We start from the raw sequence: 20402 nt of genomic DNA on the forward strand, positions 1-20402 counted from the left end.
AACCTGTAGAATACAGTTATAGATACAGTCTATAGCCAACCTGTAGAATACAGTTATAGATACAGTCTATAGCCAACCTGTAGAATACAGTTATAGATACAGTCTATAGCCAACCTGTAGAATACAGTTATAGATACAGTCTATAGCCAACCTGTAGAATACAGTTATAGATACAGTCTATAGCCAACCTGTAGAATACAGTTATAGATACAGTCTATAGCCAACCTGTAGAATACAGTTATAGATACAGTCTATAGCCAACCTGTAGAATACAGTTATAGATACAGTCTATAGCCAACCTGTAGAATACAGTTATAGATACAGTCTATAGCCAACCTGTAGAATACAGTTATAGATACAGCCTATAGCCAACCTGTAGAATACAGTTATAGATACAGCCTATAGCCAACCTGTAGAATACAGTTATAGATACAGTCTATAGCCAACCTGTAGAATACAGTTATAGATACAGCCTATAGCCAACCTGTAGAATACAGTTATAGATACAGTCTATAGCCAACCTGTAGAATACAGTTATAGATACAGTCTATAGCCAACCTGTAGAATACAGTTATAGATACAGTCTATAGCCAACCTGTAGAATACAGTTATAGATACAGTCTATAGCCAACCTGTAGAATACAGTTATAGATACAGTCTATAGCCAACCTGTAGAATACAGTTATAGATACAGTCTATAGCCAACCTGTAGAATACAGTTATAGATACAGTCTATAGCCAACCTGTAGAATACAGTTATAGATACAGTCTATAGCCAACCTGTAGAATACAGTTATAGATACAGCCTATAGCCAACCTGTAGAATACAGTTATAGATACAGTCTATAGCCAACCTGTAGAATACAGTTATAGATACAGCCTATAGCCAACCTGTAGAATACAGTTATAGATACAGTCTATAGCCAACCTGTAGAATACAGTTATAGATACAGTCTATAGCCAACCTGTAGAATACAGTTATAGATACAGCCTATAGCCAACCTGTAGAATACAGTTATAGATACAGCCTATAGCCAACCTGTAGAATACAGTTATAGATACAGTCTATAGCCAACCTGTAGAATACAGTTATAGATACAGTCTATAGCCAACCTGTAGAATACAGTTATAGATACAGTCTATAGCCAACCTGTAGAATACAGTTATAGATACAGCCTATAGCCAACCTGTAGAATACAGTTATAGATACAGTCTATAGCCAACCTGTAGAATACAGTTATAGATACAGTCTATAGCCAACCTGTAGAATACAGTTATAGATACAGCCTATAGCCAACCTGTAGAATACAGTTATAGATACAGCCTATAGCCAACCTGTAGAATACAGTTATAGATACAGCCTATAGCCAACCTGTAGAATACAGTTATAGATACAGCCTATAGCCAACCTGTAGAATACAGTTATAGATACAGCCTATAGCCAACCTGTAGAATACAGTTATAGATACAGCCTATAGCCAACCTGTAGAATACAGTTATAGATACAGTCTATAGCCAACCTGTAGAATACAGTTATAGATACAGTCTATAGCCAACCTGTAGAATACAGTTATAGATACAGCCTATAGCCAACCTGTAGAATACAGTAATAGATAGTCTATAGCCAACCTGTAGAATACAGTTATAGATACAGCCTATAGCCAACCTGTAGAATACAGTTATAGATACAGTCTATAGCCAACCTGTAGAATACAGTTATAGATACAGCCTATAGCCAACCTGTAGAATACAGTTATAGATACAGTCTATAGCCAACCTGTAGAATACAGTTATAGATACAGTCTATAGCCAACCTGTAGAATACAGTTATAGATACAGTCTATAGCCAACCTGTAGAATACAGTTATAGATACAGCCTATAGCCAACCTGTAGAATACAGTTATAGATACAGTCTATAGCCAACCTGTAGAATACAGTTATAGATACAGCCTATAGCCAACCTGTAGAATACAGTTATAGATACAGTCTATAGCCAACCTGTAGAATACAGTTATAGATACAGCCTATAGCCAACCTGTAGAATACAGTTATAGATACAGCCTATAGCCAACCTGTAGAATACAGTTATAGATACAGCCTATAGCCAACCTGTAGAATACAGTTATAGATACAGTCTATAGCCAACCTGTAGAATACAGTTATAGATACAGTCTATAGCCAACCTGTAGAATACAGTTATAGATACAGTCTATAGCCAACCTGTAGAATACAGTTATAGATACAGCCTATAGCCAACCTGTAGAATACAGTTATAGATACAGCCTATAGCCAACCTGTAGAATACAGTTATAGATACAGCCTATAGCCAACCTGTAGAATACAGTTATAGATACAGTCTATAGCCAACCTGTAGAATACAGTTATAGATACAGTCTATAGCCAACCTGTAGAATACAGTTATAGATACAGTCTATAGCCAACCTGTAGAATACAGTTATAGATACAGCCTATAGCCAACCTGTAGAATACAGTTATAGATACAGCCTATAGCCAACCTGTAGAATACAGTTATAGATACAGCCTATAGCCAACCTGTAGAATACAGTTATAGATACAGCCTATAGCCAACCTGTAGAATACAGTTATAGATACAGTCTATAGCCAACCTGTAGAATACAGTTATAGATACAGTCTATAGCCAACCTGTAGAATACAGTTATAGATACAGTCTATAGCCAACCTGTAGAATACAGTTATAGATACAGTCTATAGCCAACCTGTAGAATACAGTTATAGATACAGTCTATAGCCAACCTGTAGAATAAAGTTAGTCTATAGCCAACCTGTAGAATACAGTTATAGATACAGTCTATAGCCAACCTGTAGAATAAAGTTATAGATACAGTCTATAGCCAACCTGTAGAATACAGTTATAGATACAGTCTATAGCCAACCTGTAGAATACAGTTATAGATACAGTCTATAGCCAACCTGTAGAATACAGTTATAGATACAGTCTATAGCCAACCTGTAGAATACAGTTATAGATACAGTCTATAGCCAACCTGTAGAATACAGTTATAGATACAGTCTATAGCCAACCTGTAGAATACAGTTATAGATACAGTCTATAGCCAACCTGTAGAATACAGTTATAGATACAGTCTATAGCCAACCTGTAGAATACAGTTATAGATACAGTCTATAGCCAACCTGTAGAATACAGTTATAGATACAGTCTATAGCCAACCTGTAGAATACAGTTATAGATACAGTCTATAGCCAACCTGTAGAATACAGTTATAGATACAGTCTATAGCCAACCTGTAGAATACAGTTATAGATACAGCCTATAGCCAACCTGTAGAATACAGTTATAGATACAGCCTATAGCCAACCTGTAGAATACAGTTATAGATACAGTCTATAGCCAACCTGTAGAATACAGTTATAGATACAGCCTATAGCCAACCTGTAGAATACAGTTATAGATACAGTCTATAGCCAACCTGTAGAATACAGTTATAGATACAGTCTATAGCCAACCTGTAGAATAAAGTTAGTCTATAGCCAACCTGTAGAATACAGTTATAGATACAGTCTATAGCCAACCTGTAGAATAAAGTTATAGATACAGTCTATAGCCAACCTGTAGAATACAGTTATAGATACAGTCTATAGCCAACCTGTAGAATACAGTTATAGATACAGTCTATAGCCAACCTGTAGAATACAGTTATAGATACAGTCTATAGCCAACCTGTAGAATACAGTTATAGATACAGTCTATAGCCAACCTGTAGAATACAGTTATAGATACAGTCTATAGCCAACCTGTAGAATACAGTTATAGATACAGTCTATAGCCAACCTGTAGAATACAGTTATAGATACAGTCTATAGCCAACCTGTAGAATACAGTTATAGATACAGTCTATAGCCAACCTGTAGAATACAGTTATAGATACAGTCTATAGCCAACCTGTAGAATACAGTTATAGATACAGTCTATAGCCAACCTGTAGAATACAGTTATAGATACAGTCTATAGCCAACCTGTAGAATACAGTTATAGATACAGCCTATAGCCAACCTGTAGAATACAGTTATAGATACAGCCTATAGCCAACCTGTAGAATACAGTTATAGATACAGCCTATAGCCAACCTGTAGAATACAGTTATAGATACAGCCTATAGCCAACCTGTAGAATACAGTTATAGATACAGTCTATAGCCAACCTGTAGAATACAGTTATAGATACAGTCTATAGCCAACCTGTAGAATACAGTTATAGATACAGTCTATAGCCAACCTGTAGAATACAGTTATAGATACAGTCTATAGCCAACCTGTAGAATACAGTTATAGATACAGTCTATAGCCAACCTGTAGAATACAGTTATAGATACAGTCTATAGCCAACCTGTAGAATACAGTTATAGATACAGCATATTGTTTTTTGCCAGCGCTGAACACATCTATATCGGTCTGCTAATACATTTTATAGCGAGTGCATACATTTTCGTACTGGTCCCCCGTGGGAATCGAACTCACAACCCTGGTGTTGCAAGCACCATGCTCTACCAACTGAGTCACATCATCACATCACATCATGACATCACATCATCACACCATGACATCATCACACCATGACATCACCACATGACATCACATCATGACATGACATCACATCATATCACATCACCATATCATCACATCATATCACATCATCACATCACATCATGACATCATCACCATCACATCATCACAAACCACTTGATGTCTCAACGTGCTCAGTTGCTGTTGTGTCTTTGCCCATAACTATGGACCTTTTGATGTAAATGTTTGAGGACAGGGTTTAGTTCTCTCTGGATTACATTAGAATGACAATCGCAGGGCAACAACTCTTACAATTCCAACTATTGAATCTTGCAAGATACTGTTCTTAATTATACAACTACGTTTTTGCCAAAGCGAAGACGCTGAAAAACACTGTTGCCTGCGCTACAGACATCTATATCGGTCCGGTAATACTAGTAAAGGCCCAGTGGGCTACTGGTTTCATTCTGATTGTTCAGGGGGTGCTGCAGTACCCTCAACACCCGTACTTCCCGTGGCTATGCTGGTACTCACCATGGGGAGAATTTGGTGGAATAGTCCAGTCCTATCAGGCCGTTACGAGTCTCCTTGTAGGTAGCCACAGCATCCTGCATGAGACACATACCAGCTGAATCACAATATCCTACACAACAAACACATACAGTACCAGTCAAAAGTTTGGACACACCTACTCATTCAAGGGTTTCTTTATTTTTAGTATTTTCTTAATTGTTGAATAATAGTGAAGACATCAAAACTATGAAATAACACATATGGAATCATGTAGTAACCAAAAAACTGTTAAACAAATCAAAATATATTTTATATTCTTCAAAGTAGCCACCCTTTGCCTTGACAGCTTTGCACACTCTTGACATTCTCTCAACCAGCTTCATGACGAATGCTTTTCCAAACAGTCTTGAAGGAGTTCCCACATACGCTGAGCACTTGTTGGCTGCTTTTCCTTCACTCTGCGGTCCAACTCATCCCAAACCATCTCAAATTGGGTTGAGGTCAGGTGATTGTGGAGGCCAGGTCATCTGATGCAGCACTTCATCACTCTCCTTCTTGGTCAAATAGCCCTTACACAGCCTGGAGGTGCACTTGAATAAACTTTCATAGTTCTTGACATTTTCCAGATTAAGATAAGAAGGTGAGTCAAAGTAATGATGGACTGTCATTTCACTTTGCTCATTTGAGCTGTTTTTGCTATAATATGGATTTGGTCTTTTACCAAAGAGTGCTATCTTCTGTATACCACTCCTACCTTGTCACAACACAAATTATTGGCTAAAAAGCATTAAGGAAAGAGATTCCACAAATTAACTTTTAATAAGGCACACCTTGTTCATTTAAATGCATTCCAGGTGACTACTTCATGAAGCTGGTTGAGAGAATGCCAAGAGTGTACAAAGCAGTCATCAAGGCAAAGGTGGCTACTTTGAAAAATCTCAAATATATTTTGATTTGTTTAACACCTTTTTTGGTTACTACATGATTGCGTGTTATTTCATATTTTTTATGTCTTCACTATTATTCTACAATGTAGAAAATAGTCAAAATAAACCCTGGTATGAGTAGGTGTATCCAAACTTTTGACTGGTACTGTATGTCTGCTATATTATCATTGGACCAAACGAAAGGTATTCATGATGAAAGTACCACTACCACTGTAGATCATGCAGTGACATCCACCACACTAAAGCAGCAGGCTCTGCACCACTTAACAGCTAACTATCTGCACCACTTAACAGCTAACTATCTGCACCACTTAACAGCTAACTATCTGCTGCACTTAACAGCTAACTATCTGCTCCACTTAACAGCTAACTATCTGCACCACTTAACAGCTAACTATCTGCTGCACTTAACAGCTAACTATCTGCACCACTTAACAGCTAACTATCTGCACCACTTAACAGCTAACTACCTGCACCACTTAACAGCTAACTATCTGCTGCACTTAACAGCTAACTCTCTGCACTGCTACCTCTGCACTTAACAGCTAACTATCTGCACCACTTAACAGCTAACTATCTGCACCACTTAACAGCTAACTATCTGCTGCACTTAACAGCTAACTATCTGCTGCACTTAACAGCTAACTATCTGCACCACTTAACAGCTAACTATCTGCACCACTTAACAGCTAACTATCTGCACCACTTAACAGCTAACTATCTGCACCACTTAACAGCTAACTATCTGCACCACTTAACAGCTAACTATCTGCACCACTTAACAGCTAACTATCTGCATCCACTTAACAGCTAACTATCTGCACCACTTAACAGCTAACTACCTGCACCACTTAACAGCTAACTATCTGCACCACTTAACAGCTAACTATCTGCTGCACTAACTTGACGTGTGAATAGGGAGGGGAGGCTGACGTGTGAATAGGGAGGGGAGGCTGACGTGTGAATAGGGAGGGGAGGCTGACGTGTGAATAGGGAGGCTGACGTGTGAATAGGGAGGCTGACGTGTGAATAGGGAGGGGAGGCTGACGTGTGAATAGGGAGGGGAGGCTGACGTGTGAATAGGGAGGCGACGTGATAGGGAGGCTGACGTGTGAATAGGGAGGGGAGGCTGACGTGTGAATAGGGAGGCTGACGTGTGAATAGGGAGGCTGACGTGTGAATAGGGAGGGGAGGCTGACGTGTGAATAGGGAGGGGAGGCTGACGTGTGAATAGGGAGGGGAGGCTGACGTGTGAATAGGGAGGGGAGGCTGACGTGTGAATAGGGAGGGGAGGCTGACGTGTGAATAGGGAGGGGAGGCTGAAGTGTGAATAGGGAGGGGAGGCTGACGTGTGAATAGGGAGGGGAGGCTGACGTGTGAATAGGGAGGGGAGGCTGACGTGTGAATAGGGAGGGGACGCTGACGTGTGAATAGGGAGGGGACGCTCTATAGGGAGGCTGACGTGTGAATAGGGAGGGGAGGCTGACGTGTGAATAGGGAGGGGAGGCTGACGTGTGAATAGGGAGGGGAGGCTGACGTGTGAATAGGGAGGGGAGGCTGACGTGTGAATAGGGAGGGGAGGCTGACGTGTGAATAGGGAGGGGGGGGCTGACGTGTGAATAGGGAGGGGAGGCTGACGTGTGAATAGGGAGGGGAGGCTGACGTGTGAATAGGGAGGCTGACGTGTGAATTAGCAGGCAAGCCTCGTCATAATTGGTTGAAATCACATGATGCACACCGATGATGTCATTGGAAACACACATCTTCCTCTATATTCTTTTTACCACAAAACCTAGAAATGTGCAATTATCACATACTGTATGTTGATGTTTCTGTGGTGCTGGAGATTATGTTGACATTTTCCTTTAAAAGAGCCAAAAGGTACAAAACGTACCTTTTTAGAGTAGCACCACAGTGACAAAGACTTTTGTTCCTTTTTAAGTTGCAAAACTGTAGCCCCGACCAGCAAGTGTTAAGCCAACAGCAACACTACAATATAAATTAAAACTCTTTATAATCACATGCTCTTAAGTAAACATTTATAAAGACTTCTGAACTGGCAGTGGACATGCTACAAACTTTAATTAGTACAACCATAGACCACTTAAAGATGGGTACAACACTTTCACTCACGGGTGGCCAAAAATAACTAAGTGAAAGCCACGCTCCCACTAAGTCACCCCACTCCACCCCAATGATTGTACCTTTATATTCAAATATATGTACCATTGTACTAGTTTATCCGCACATGTACCTTAAGGCAGTGACCAGTACCAGGTGAGATTATTATGCTTAGCTACCTCTGAAGGTACATGATGTGTATTTAGACTTTATGTACCTCAGAGAACAATACTGGACCCTAACCTACATTATAACAGAACAATACTGGACCCTAACCTACATTATAACAGAACAATACCGAACCCTAACCTACATTATAACAGAACAATACCGAACCCTAACCTACATTATAACAGAACAATACCGGACCCTAACCTACATTATAACAGAACAATACCGGACCCTAACCTACACTATAACAGAACAATACTGGACCCTAAACTACACTATAACTGGACCCTAACCTACATTATAAAAGAACAATACCGGACCCTAACCTACATTATAACAGAACAATACCGGACCCTAACCTACATTATAACAGAACAATACCGGACCCTAACCTACATTATAAAAGAACAATACCGGACCCTAACCTACATTATAACAGAACAATACCGGACCCTAACCTACATTATAACAGAACAATACCGGACCATTACTGTACCCTTTCTTGAGAATGTAGCTGCATGAGGAAAATGTTGTACTTGTTATGACTGAGAGGAGTGGTTGTTTCACCTAGCTATCTTAAGATGAATTCGCTAACTGTAAGTTGTTCTGCATACGTGACTGAAACGTACTCACCGTGTCCCAGAAATAGTGCTGTAGTCTGGCCAGGGCCTGAGTCTCTCCCCCGCTGCAGGGGAAGGCAGAGCGAGGGTCCCTAACAGGATCTGTCTGCTCCAGGTCTTCTGGGGAGGGGATGGGGCCTTCATCCAGACCTGACCCAGGAGGGAGAGGCTTCAGCTGGTCTAGGGTGGGCAAGACAGGCCTCACCCTGCCCTGGGTCTCCACTGCCTTCCTGAACTGGGTGTATACGTCAGGCAGCCTATCACAGCAGAGGAAATAGCAGGGTTACATGTCAGGTAACCTATCACAGGAGAGGATAGAGAAGGGTTACATGTCAGGCAGCCTATCACAGGAGAGCCTGACTTCATGTTGTAGTGATTATCCAGGCAGTGAGAGCCTGACTTCATATTGGAGTGATTATCCAGGCAGTGAGAGCCTGACTTCATATTGGAGTGATTATCCAGGCAGTGAGAGCCTGACTTCATATTGGAGTGATTATCCAGGCAGTTGAGAGCCTGACTTCATATTGGAGTGATTATCCAGGCAGTGAGAGCCTGACTTCATATTGGAGTGATTATCCAGGCAGTGAGAGCCTGACTTCATATTGGAGTGATTATCCAGGCAGTGAGAGCCTGACTTCATATTGTAGTGATTATCCAGGCAGTGAGAGCCTGACTTCATATTGGAGTGATTATCCAGGCAGTTGAGAGCCTGACTTCATATTGGAGTGATTATCCAGGCAGTGAGAGCCTGACTTCATATTGGAGTGATTATCCAGGCAGTTGAGAGCCTGACTTCATATTGGAGTGATTATCCAGGCAGTGAGAGCCTGACTTCATATTGGAGTGATTATCCAGGCAGTGAGAGCCTGACTTCATATTGTAGTGATTATCCAGGCAGTGAGAGCCTGACTTCATATTGGAGTGATTATCCAGGCAGTTGAGAGCCTGACTTCATATTGGAGTGATTATCCAGGCAGTGAGAGCCTGACTTCATATTGGAGTGATTATCCAGGCAGTTGAGAGCCTGACTTCATATTGGAGTGATTATCCAGGCAGTGAGAGCCTGACTTCATATTGGAGTGATTATCCAGGCAGTTGAGAGCCTGACTTCATATTGGAGTGATTATCCAGGCAGTGAGAGCCTGACTTCATATTGGAGTGATTATCCAGGCAGTGAGAGCCTGACTTCATATTGGAGTGATTATCCAGGCAGTTGAGAGCCTGACTTCATATTGGAGTGATTATCCAGGCAGTTGAGAGCCTGACTTCATATTGGAGTGATTATCCAGGCAGTGAGAGCCTGACTTCATATTGGAGTGATTATCCAGGCAGTTGAGAGCCTGACTTCATATTGGAGTGATTATCCAGGCAGTGAGAGCTTGACTTCATATTGTAGTGATTATCCAGGCAGTGAGAGCCTGACTTCATATTGGAGTGATTATCCAGGCAGTGAGAGCCTGACTTCATATTGGAGTGATTATCCAGGCAGTTGAGAGCCTGACTTCATATTGGAGTGATTATCCAGGCAGTGAGAGCCTGACTTCATATTGTAGTGATTATCCAGGCAGTGAGAGCCTGACTTCATATTGGAGTGATTACCCAGGCAGTTGAGAGCCTGACTTCATATTGGAGTGATTATCCAGGCAGTGAGAGCTTGACTTCATATTGTAGTGATTATCCAGGCAGTGAGAGCCTGACTTCATATTGGAGTGATTATCCAGGCAGTGAGAGCCTGACTTCATATTGGAGTGATTATCCAGGCAGTGAGAGCCTGACTTCATATTGGAGTGATTATCCAGGCAGTGAGAGCCTGACTTCATATTGGAGTGATTATCCGGGCAGTGAGAGCTTGACTTCATATTGTAGTGATTATCCAGGCAGTGAGAGCCTGCGCTGAGCAGCCCAATCTCAGAGGACAACTTTCTCTGTCACATGAATAAAATCAAATGAACTTGATCTTGACCCCTGTGGTCTTCTCTCACCTGGATAGGTGGTTGAAAGGGAGGTCGTCTCGGTGGTACAGTGTCGACCCCCAGCAGGTGTGAACTTTAACCTTCATCTGAGAACAAATATCCCTCAGTCCTCTCTCCACCTGCTGGTCCTCTGGCGCCACCTACAGGAGTGGATAACAAAACACAACACAACGATGAGGACGGAAGGAGTGCGTTACGATTCTGAATGGTCAGATCGCTAGCAACAATGACAAGAAACTACCATGTGAGGAATCGTAAGTGACTCGTTTCAGCTAGTTCCATCTTGTTCTTGATACCATGACTTGTTTTGAGGTGTTTTGACTAAGATCTATGCCTAATATGGCTAAAATTCTCTAGCCAGCAAACCAACAACCTTAATGATGAACGAGAGACAATAAGTACTCATTGTGCAAATGTGTTGGAGACTAAATTTAGTTCACATCTTGTCAACAACCTAAGCCAAACTTGTCTGTTTTGCCCCACAGCACTCGTCAGCACTCGTCAGATTTGTTGGTAAACTATCAACCCATGTATATGTCTATACTATCTGATTTAATTTAAACAGGTTAGTCTCATTGAGACAAAAATACACATTTTAAAGGAGAGACCTGGACTACTAAGGTGGAGAGATATATAGATATATATCTAGATATAGGATGATAGAGTGATGGGAGATATAGATATAGAATGATAGAGATACAGAATAATAGAGTGATGGGAGATATAGATATAGAATGATAGAGATACAGAATAATAGAGTGATGGGAGATATAGATATAGGATGATAGAGATACAGAATGATAGAGTGATGGGAGATATAGATATAGGATGATAGAGATACAGAATGATAGAGTGATGGGAGATATAGATATAGGATGATAGAGATACAGAATGATAGAGTGATGATATAATATGGGAGATATAGATATAGGATGATAGAGATATAGAATGATAGAGTGATGAGCGATATAGATATAGGATGATAGAGATATAGAATGATGGGAGATATAGATAAAGGATGATAGAGATATAGAATGGTAGAGTGATGGGAGATATAGATATAGGATGATAGAGTGATGGGAGATATAGATATAGGATGATAGAGATATAGAATGATGGGAGATATAGATACAGAATGATAGCGTGATGGGAGATATAGATATAGGATGATAGAGTGATGGGAGATATAGATATAGGATGATAGAGATACAGAATAATAGAGTGATGGGAGATATAGATATAGGATGATAGAGATATAGATACAGAATGATAGCGTGATGGGAGATATAGATATAGGATGATAGAGATATAGAATGATAGAGTGATGGGAGATATAGATATAGGATGATAGAGATATAGGATTATGGGAATTATGGTTGAATTGCTGCAAAGAAACCACTACTAAAGGACACCAATAATAAGAAGAGACTTGCTTGGACCAAGAAACACGAGCAATGGACATTAGACTGGTGGAAATCTGTCCTTTGGTCTGATGAGTCAAAATTTGAGATTTTTGTTTCCAACCGCTGTGTCTTTGTGAGATACAGAATAGGTGAACGGATGATCTCCGCATGTGTGGTTCCCACCGTGAAGCATGGAAGAGGAGGTGTGATGGTGTGGGGGTGCTTTGCTGGTGACACGGTCAGTGATTTATTTAGAATTCAAGGCACACTTAACCAGCATGGCTACCACAGCATTCTGCAGCGATACACCATCCCATCTGGTTTGGACTTAGCGGGACTATCATTTGTTTTTCAACAGGACAATGACCCAACACACACCTCCAGGCTGTGTAAGGGATATTTGACCAAGAAGGAGAGTGATGAAGTGCTGCATCAGATGACCTGGCCTCCACAATCACCTGACCTCAACCCAATTGAGATGGTTTGGGATGAGTTGGACCGCAGAGTGAAGGAAAAGCAGCCAACAAGTGCTCAGCATATGTGGGAACTCCTTCAAGACTGTTGGAAAAGCATTCTAGGTGAAGCTGGTTGACAGAATGCGAAGACCGTGCAAAGCTGTCAAAGGGTGGCAACTTTGAAGAATCTCATATATATTTGGGTTTGTTTACTACATGATTCCATATGTGTTATTTCATAGTTTTGATGTCTACACTACTATTCTACAATGTAGAAAATAGTAAAAATAAAGAAAAACCCTTGAATGAGTCGGTGTATCCAAACTTTTGATTGGTACTGTATACAAATGAACACAAATATAAACGCAACAATTTCATTTCATATAAGGAAATCAGTCAATTGAAATAAATGCATTAGATACAGTATCTATAGTGGTGAGTAAGATACATATATTGATAGATATGATGTTGCTATAGCCGTGATAAATAAGAGAGTTATTAATATGCTGTGTACTAACTTACTAACCTCTTCATGGAAGGCCACAGCGCTAACAGAACCGAGCTGCTTAATGAGGTCCCCAACCACCTGCTCTGGCCTGCCCCGTCTCACCACCAGGGTGCTGGAAGAAGAAAAAAATACACAGTGGCACCAGTTAACACAGTCTGAGAGCAAGCTGCATCCTGGGTAGTGGATTAGTCATATCTCTCTCTCGTATAAACAGAATGGGATGAAGGCTCTGTTAATGTAAACAATAGTAACTTTATTTTGCTTATAGCGCTTTTCAATACAAGTAACCAAGTGCTTCACATCATAAAATAAATGCTCATTTCAAACCATACATTAAAATAATCTTTATTTTAAAAAAAAGTGTCTTCAACAGGGATATAAAAAGAAGCACTGAATCAGCAAGCCTGATCTCTGATAGACCTGATCTCTGATAGACCAATCCAAGCCTGATCTCTGATAGACCACTCCAAGCCTGATCTCTGATAGACCACTCCAAGCCTGATCTCTGATAGACCTGATCTCTGATAGACCTGATCTCTGATAGACCTGATCTCTGATAGACCTGATCTCTGATAGACCTGATCTCTGATAGACCACTCCAAGCATGATCTCTGGCAGACCACTCCAAGCCTGATCTCTGATAGACCTGATCTCTGATAGACCTGATCTCTGATAGACCACTCCAAGCCTGATCTCTGATAGACCTGATCTCTGATAGACCACTCCAAGCCTGATCTCTGGCAGACCACTCCAAGCCTGATCTCTGATAGACCTGATCTCTGATAGACCTGATCTCTGATAGACCTGATCTCTGATAGACCACTCCAAGCCTGATCTCTGATAGACCCTCCACTGATCTCTGATAGACCACTCCAAGCCTGATCTCTGATAGACCACTCCAAGCCTGATCTCTGATAGACCACTCCAAGCCTGATCTCTGATAGACCACTCCAAGCCTGATCTCTGGCAGACCACTCCAAGCCTGATCTCTGATAGACCTGATCTCTGATAGACCACTCCAAGCCTGATCTCTGATAGACCACTCCAAGCCTGATCTCTGGCAGACCACTCCAAGCCTGATCTCTGATAGACCCCCAGCCTGATCTCTGATAGACCACTCCAAGCCTGATCTCTGATAGACCCCCAAGCCTGATCTCTGGCAGACCCCAGCCTGATCTCTGATAGACCATGATCTCTGGCAGACCACTCCAAGCCTGATCTCTGGTAGACCACTCCAAGCCTGATCTCTGATAGACCACTCCAAGCCTGATCTCTGATAGACCACTCCAAGCCTGATCTCTGATAGACCACTCCAAGCCTGATCTCTGGCAGACCACTCCAAGCCTGATCTCTGATAGACCATGATCTCTGATAGACCACTCCAAGCCTGATCTCTGATAGACCACTCCAAGCCTGATCTCTGATAGACCACTCCAAGCCTGATCTCTGGCAGACCACTCCAAGCCTGATCTCTGATAGACCACTCCAAGCCTGATCTCTGATAGACCACTCCAAGCCTGATCTCTGGCAGACCACTCCAAGCCTGATCTCTGATAGACCACTCCAAGCCTGATCTCTGATAGACCACTCCAAGCCTGATCTCTGATAGACCACTCCAAGCCTGATCTCTGATAGACCACTCCAAGCCTGATCTCTGATAGACCACTCCAAGCCTGATCTCTGATAGACCACTCCAAGCCTGATCTCTGGCAGACCACTCCAAGCCTGATCTCTGGCAGACCACTCCAAGCCTGATCTCTGGCAGACCACTCCAAGCCTGATCTCTGATAGACCACTCCAAGCCTGATCTCTGATAGACCACTCCAAGCCTGATCTCTGATAGACCACTCCAAGAAAACCAGTAGAAGCCCAGGTGAGTCCTGAACCTGCCGTTGTTATTATCACTACATATAATAAAGAGCTGGAGAGCTTTGGACAGGGGTATACTACCTGTTATAGGGTAGGACAGGGGCTATACTACCTGTTATAGGGTAGGACAGGGGCTATACTACCTGTTATAGGGTAGGACAGGGGCTATACTACCTGTTATAGGGTAGGACAGGGGCTATACTACCTGTTATAGGGTAGGACAGGGGCTATACTACCTGTTATAGGGTAGGACAGGGGCTATACTACCTGTTATAGGGTAGGACAGGGGCTATACTACCTGTTATAGGGTAGGACAGGGGCTATACTACCTGTTATAGGGTAGGACAGGGGGTATACTACCTGTTATAGGGTAGGACAGGGGTATACTACCTGTTATAGGGTAGGACAGGGGTTATACTACCTGTTATAGGGTAGGACAGGGGTATACTACCTGTTATAGGGTAGGACAGGGGTATACTACCTGTTATAGGGTAGGACAGGGGGTATACTACCTGTTATAGGATAGGACAGGGGCTATACTACCTGTTATAGGGTAGGACAGGGGGTATACTACCTGTTATAGGGTAGGACAGGGGCTATACTACCTGTTATAGGGTAGGACAGGGGCTATACTACCTGTTATAGGGTAGGACAGGGGCTATACTACCTGTTATAGGGTAGGACAGGGGCTATACTACCTGTTATAGGGTAGGACAGGGGCTATACTACCTGTTATAGGGTAGGACAGGGGCTATACTACCTGTTATAGGGTAGGACAGGGGCTATACTACCTGTTATAGGGTAGGACAGGGGCTATACTACCTGTTATAGGGTAGGACAGGGGCTATACTACCTGTTATAGGGTAGGACAGGGCTATACTACCTGTTATAGGGTAGGACAGGGGTATACTACCTGTTATAGGGTAGGACAGGGGTTATACTACCTGTTATAGGGTAGGACAGGGGTATACTACCTGTTATAGGGTAGGACAGGGGCTATACTACCTGTTATAGGGTAGGACAGGGGGTATACTACCTGTTATAGGGTAGGACAGGGGCTATACTACCTGTTATAGGGTAGGACAGGGGGTATACTACCTGTTATAGGGTAGGACAGGGGCTATACTACCTGTTATAGGGTAGGACAGGGGCTATACTACCTGTTATAGGGTAGGACAGGGGCTATACTACCTGTTATAGGGTAGGACAGGGGCTATACTACCTGTTATAGGGTAGGACAGGGGCTATACTACCTGTTATAGGGTAGGACAGGGGCTATACTACCTGTTATAGGGTAGGACAGGGGCTATACTACCTGTTATAGGGTAGGACAGGGGCTATACTACCTGTTATAGGTTAGGACAGGGGATATACTACCTGTTATAGGGCAGGAAAGGGGGTATACTACCTGTTATAGGGTAGGACAGGGGGTATACTACCTGTTATAGGGTAGGACAGGGGGTATACTACCTGTTATAGGGTAGGACAGGGGCTATACTACCTGTTATAGGGTAGGACAGGGGCTATACTACCTGTTATAGGGTAGGACAGGGGCTATACTACCTGTTATAGGGTAGGACAGGGGCTATACTACCTGTTATAGGGTAGGACAGGGGGTATACTACCTGTTATAGGGTAGGACAGGGGTATACTACCTGTTATAGGGTAGGACAGGGGCTATACTACCTGTTATAGGGTTAGGAAAGGGGCTATACTACCTGTTATAGGTTAGGAGCATCAGCCATGCAAAGTATGACTGACTGACCTCAAAGTTGTGGTATGGTTATGGTGTGGTACATTATGGTTGTGGTGTGGTACATTATGGTACATTATGGTTATGGTGTGGTACATTATGGTTATGGTGTGGTACGGTGTGGTTGTGGTGTGGTACATTATGGTACATTATGGTTATGGTGTGGTACGGTATGGTTGTGGTGTGGTACATTATGGTTCTGGTGTGGTACATTATGGTTATGGTGTGGTACGGTATGGTTCTGCGGTGGTACATTATGGTACATTATGGTTATGGTGTGGTACGGTAGGGTTGTGGTGTGGTACATTATGGTACATTAGGGTTATGGTGTGGTACGGTGTGGTTGTGGTGTGGTACATTATGGTTCTGGTGTGGTACATTATGGTACGCATGGTTGTGGTGTGGTACATTATGGTACGGTGTGGTACATTATGGTATGGTAGATTATGGTTCTGGTGTGGTACATTATGGTTATGGTGTGGTACATTATGGTTGTGGTGTGGTACATTATGGTACGTATGGTTGTGGTGTGGTACATTATGGTATGGTAGATTATGGTGTGGTATGGTACATTATGGTACGGTCTTTATGACGAGAGCAGCTCAGCTCCTCTCACCTGCCTCTCTGTATCAAACTGGTCCTGAGGTCCTGGATGCTGTCCAGCAGGAAGCGCAGGCGGAAGGGGCCGGTACGGGGAAAGTTGTAGTTGGCTGTCCCCAGGTAATGACCAGGGTCCAAACAGTACAGGGGAACGATGTGTTCAGCATTCCTCTGGGCCCAGTGAAACACCTGGATAACACAGGGGTTACAATAGAGTAGAGAGCCCAGTGAAACACCTGGATAACACAGGGGTTACAATAGAGTAGAGGGCCCAGTGAAACACCTGGATAACACAGGGGTTAAAATAGAGTAGAGGGCCCAGTGAAACACCTGGATAACACAGGGGTTACAATAGAGGGCCCAGTGAAACACCTGGATAACACAGGGGTTACAATAGAGTAGAGGGCCCAGTGAAACACCTGGATAACACAGGGGTTACAATAGAGGGCCCAGTGAAACAGCTTGATAACACAGGGGTTACAATAGAGGGCCCAGTGAAACACCTGGATAACACAGGGGTTACAATAGAGTAGAGGGCCCAGTGAAACACCTGGATAACACAGGGGTTACAATAGAGTAGAGGGCCCAGTGAAACACCTGGATAACACAGGGGTTACAATAGAGGGCCCAGTGAAACAGCTTGATAACAGGGGTTACAATAGAGGGCCCAGTGAAACACCTGGATAACACAGGGGTTACAATAGAGGGCCCAGTGAAACACCTGGATAACACAGGGGTTACAATAGAGGGCCCAGTGAAACACCTGGATAACACAGGGGTTACAATAGAGGGCCCAGTGAAACACCTGGATAACACAGGGGTTAAAATAGAGGGCCCAGTGAAACACCTGGATAACACAGGGGTTACAATAGAGTAGAGGGCCCAGTGAAACAGCTTGATAACACAGGGGTTACGATAGAGGGCCCAGTGAAACACCTAGATAACACAGGGGTTACAATAGAGGGCCCAGTGAAACAGCTTGATAACACAGGGGTTACAATAGAGTAGAGGGCCCAGTGAAACACCTGGATAACACAGGGGTTACAATAGAGGGCCCAGTGAAACACCTGGATAACACAGGGGTTAAAATAGAGGGCCCAGTGAAACACCTGGATAACACAGGGGTTACAATAGAGGGCCCAGTGAAACAGCTGGATAACACAGGGGTTACAATAGAGGGCCCAGTGAAACAGCTGGATAACACAGGGGTTACAATAGAGGGCCCAGTGAAACAGCTGGATAACACAGGGGTTACAATAGAGGGCCCAGTGAAACACCTGGATAACACAGGGGTTACAATAGAGTAGAGGGCCCAGTGAAACAGCTGGATAACACAGGGGTTACAATAGAGGGCCCAGTGAAACACCTGGATAACACAGGGGTTACAATAGAGGGCCCAGTGAAACAGCTGGATAACACAGGGGTTACAATAGAGGGCCCAGTGAAACACCTGGATAACACAGGGGTTACAATAGAGGGCCCAGTGAAACACCTGGATAACACAGGGGTTACAATAGAGGGCCCAGTGAAACACCTGGATAACACAGGGGTTACAATAGAGGGCCCAGTGAAACACCTGGATAACACAGGGGTTACAATAGAGGGCCCAGTGAAACACCTGGATAACACAGGGGTTAAAATAGAGGGCCCAGTGAAACACCTGGATAACACAGGGGTTAAAATAGAGGGCCCAGTGAAACACCTGGATAACACAGGGGTTACAATATAGTAGAGGGCCCAGTGAAACACCTGGATAACACAGGGGTTACAATAGAGGGCCCAGTGAAACACCTGGATAACACAGGGGTTACAATAGAGGGCCCAGTGAAACACCTGGATAACACAGGGGTTACAATAGAGGGCCCAGTGAAACACCTGGATAACACAGGGGTTACAATAGAGGGCCCAGTGAAACACCTGGATAACACAGGGGTTACAATAGAGGGCCCAGTGAAACACCTGGATAACACAGGGGTTACAATAGAGGGCCCAGTGAAACACCTGGATAACACAGGGGTTACAATAGAGGGCCCAGTGAAACACCTGGATAACACAGGGGTTACAATAGAGGGCCCAGTGAAACACCTGGATAACACAGGGGTTAAAATAGAGGGCCCAGTGAAACACCTGGATAACACAGGGGTTAGAATAGAGTAGAGGGCCCAGTGAAACACCTGGATAACACAGGGGTTAAAATAGAGGGCCCAGTGAAACACCTGGATAACACAGGGGTTACAATAGAGTAGAGGGCCCAGTGAAACACCTGGATAACACAGGGGTTAAAATAGAGGGCCCAGTGAAACACCTGGATAACACAGGGGTTACAATAGAGTAGAGGGCCCAGTGAAACACCTGGATAACACAGGGGTTACAATAGAGGGCCCAGTGAAACACCTGGATAACACAGGGGTTAAAATAGAGGGCCCAGTGAAACAGTTGAGTAACACAGGGGTTACAAAATAATATTTGTATGGGTATTTATTCCACAGATAGAGGGCGCTCTACGGGCTGCTCATAGAACATCATTCAGCCTGTAAATCACAATGAGTGAGTGGGCATGATGGTTTGACGGTGAGTAGCTTGCCACAGCCAACGACAACGTATTTTAAAAAGTAAATAATCACAAGTACACTTCACCAAGTAAGCAGCCCTGTCCTCGTCACATGCTCACTTAATTATCTTTAGCTGGCTAGCTAACCAGCAATATAAACTCAGAAACAAAAAGGAACAGCCCTTTTTCAGGACCCTGTCTTTCAAAGATAATTCGTAAAAATCCAAATAACTTCACAGATCTTCATTGTAAAGGGTTTAAACACCGTTTCCCATGCTTGTTCAATGAACCATAAACAATTAATGAACATGCACCTGTGGAACGGTCGTTAAGACACTAACAGCTTACAGACGG

At 43.0% G+C, this 20402-nt stretch overlaps 1 protein-coding gene across 1 annotated transcript in view; it reads right to left on the reverse strand.

The window, feature by feature from the left end:
* cry-dash (cryptochrome DASH) overlaps positions 1-20402 on the reverse strand; it is a 41492-nt gene that overhangs the window by 11290 nt on the left and 9800 nt on the right. Inside the window, exons 2-6 of the mRNA XM_014159920.2 lie at positions 17514-17686; positions 13294-13387; positions 10919-11049; positions 8950-9193; positions 5099-5172 (exon numbers count right to left, since the gene is read on the reverse strand). Coding sequence (XP_014015395.1) covers positions 5099-5172; positions 8950-9193; positions 10919-11049; positions 13294-13387; positions 17514-17686 — 716 coding nt within the window. The remainder of the gene's footprint in view (positions 1-5098; positions 5173-8949; positions 9194-10918; positions 11050-13293; positions 13388-17513; positions 17687-20402) is intronic.

The sequence above is a fragment of the Salmo salar genome, chromosome ssa19 (assembly GCF_905237065.1).
Source record: "Salmo salar chromosome ssa19, Ssal_v3.1, whole genome shotgun sequence".
NCBI lineage: Eukaryota > Metazoa > Chordata > Actinopteri > Salmoniformes > Salmonidae > Salmo > Salmo salar.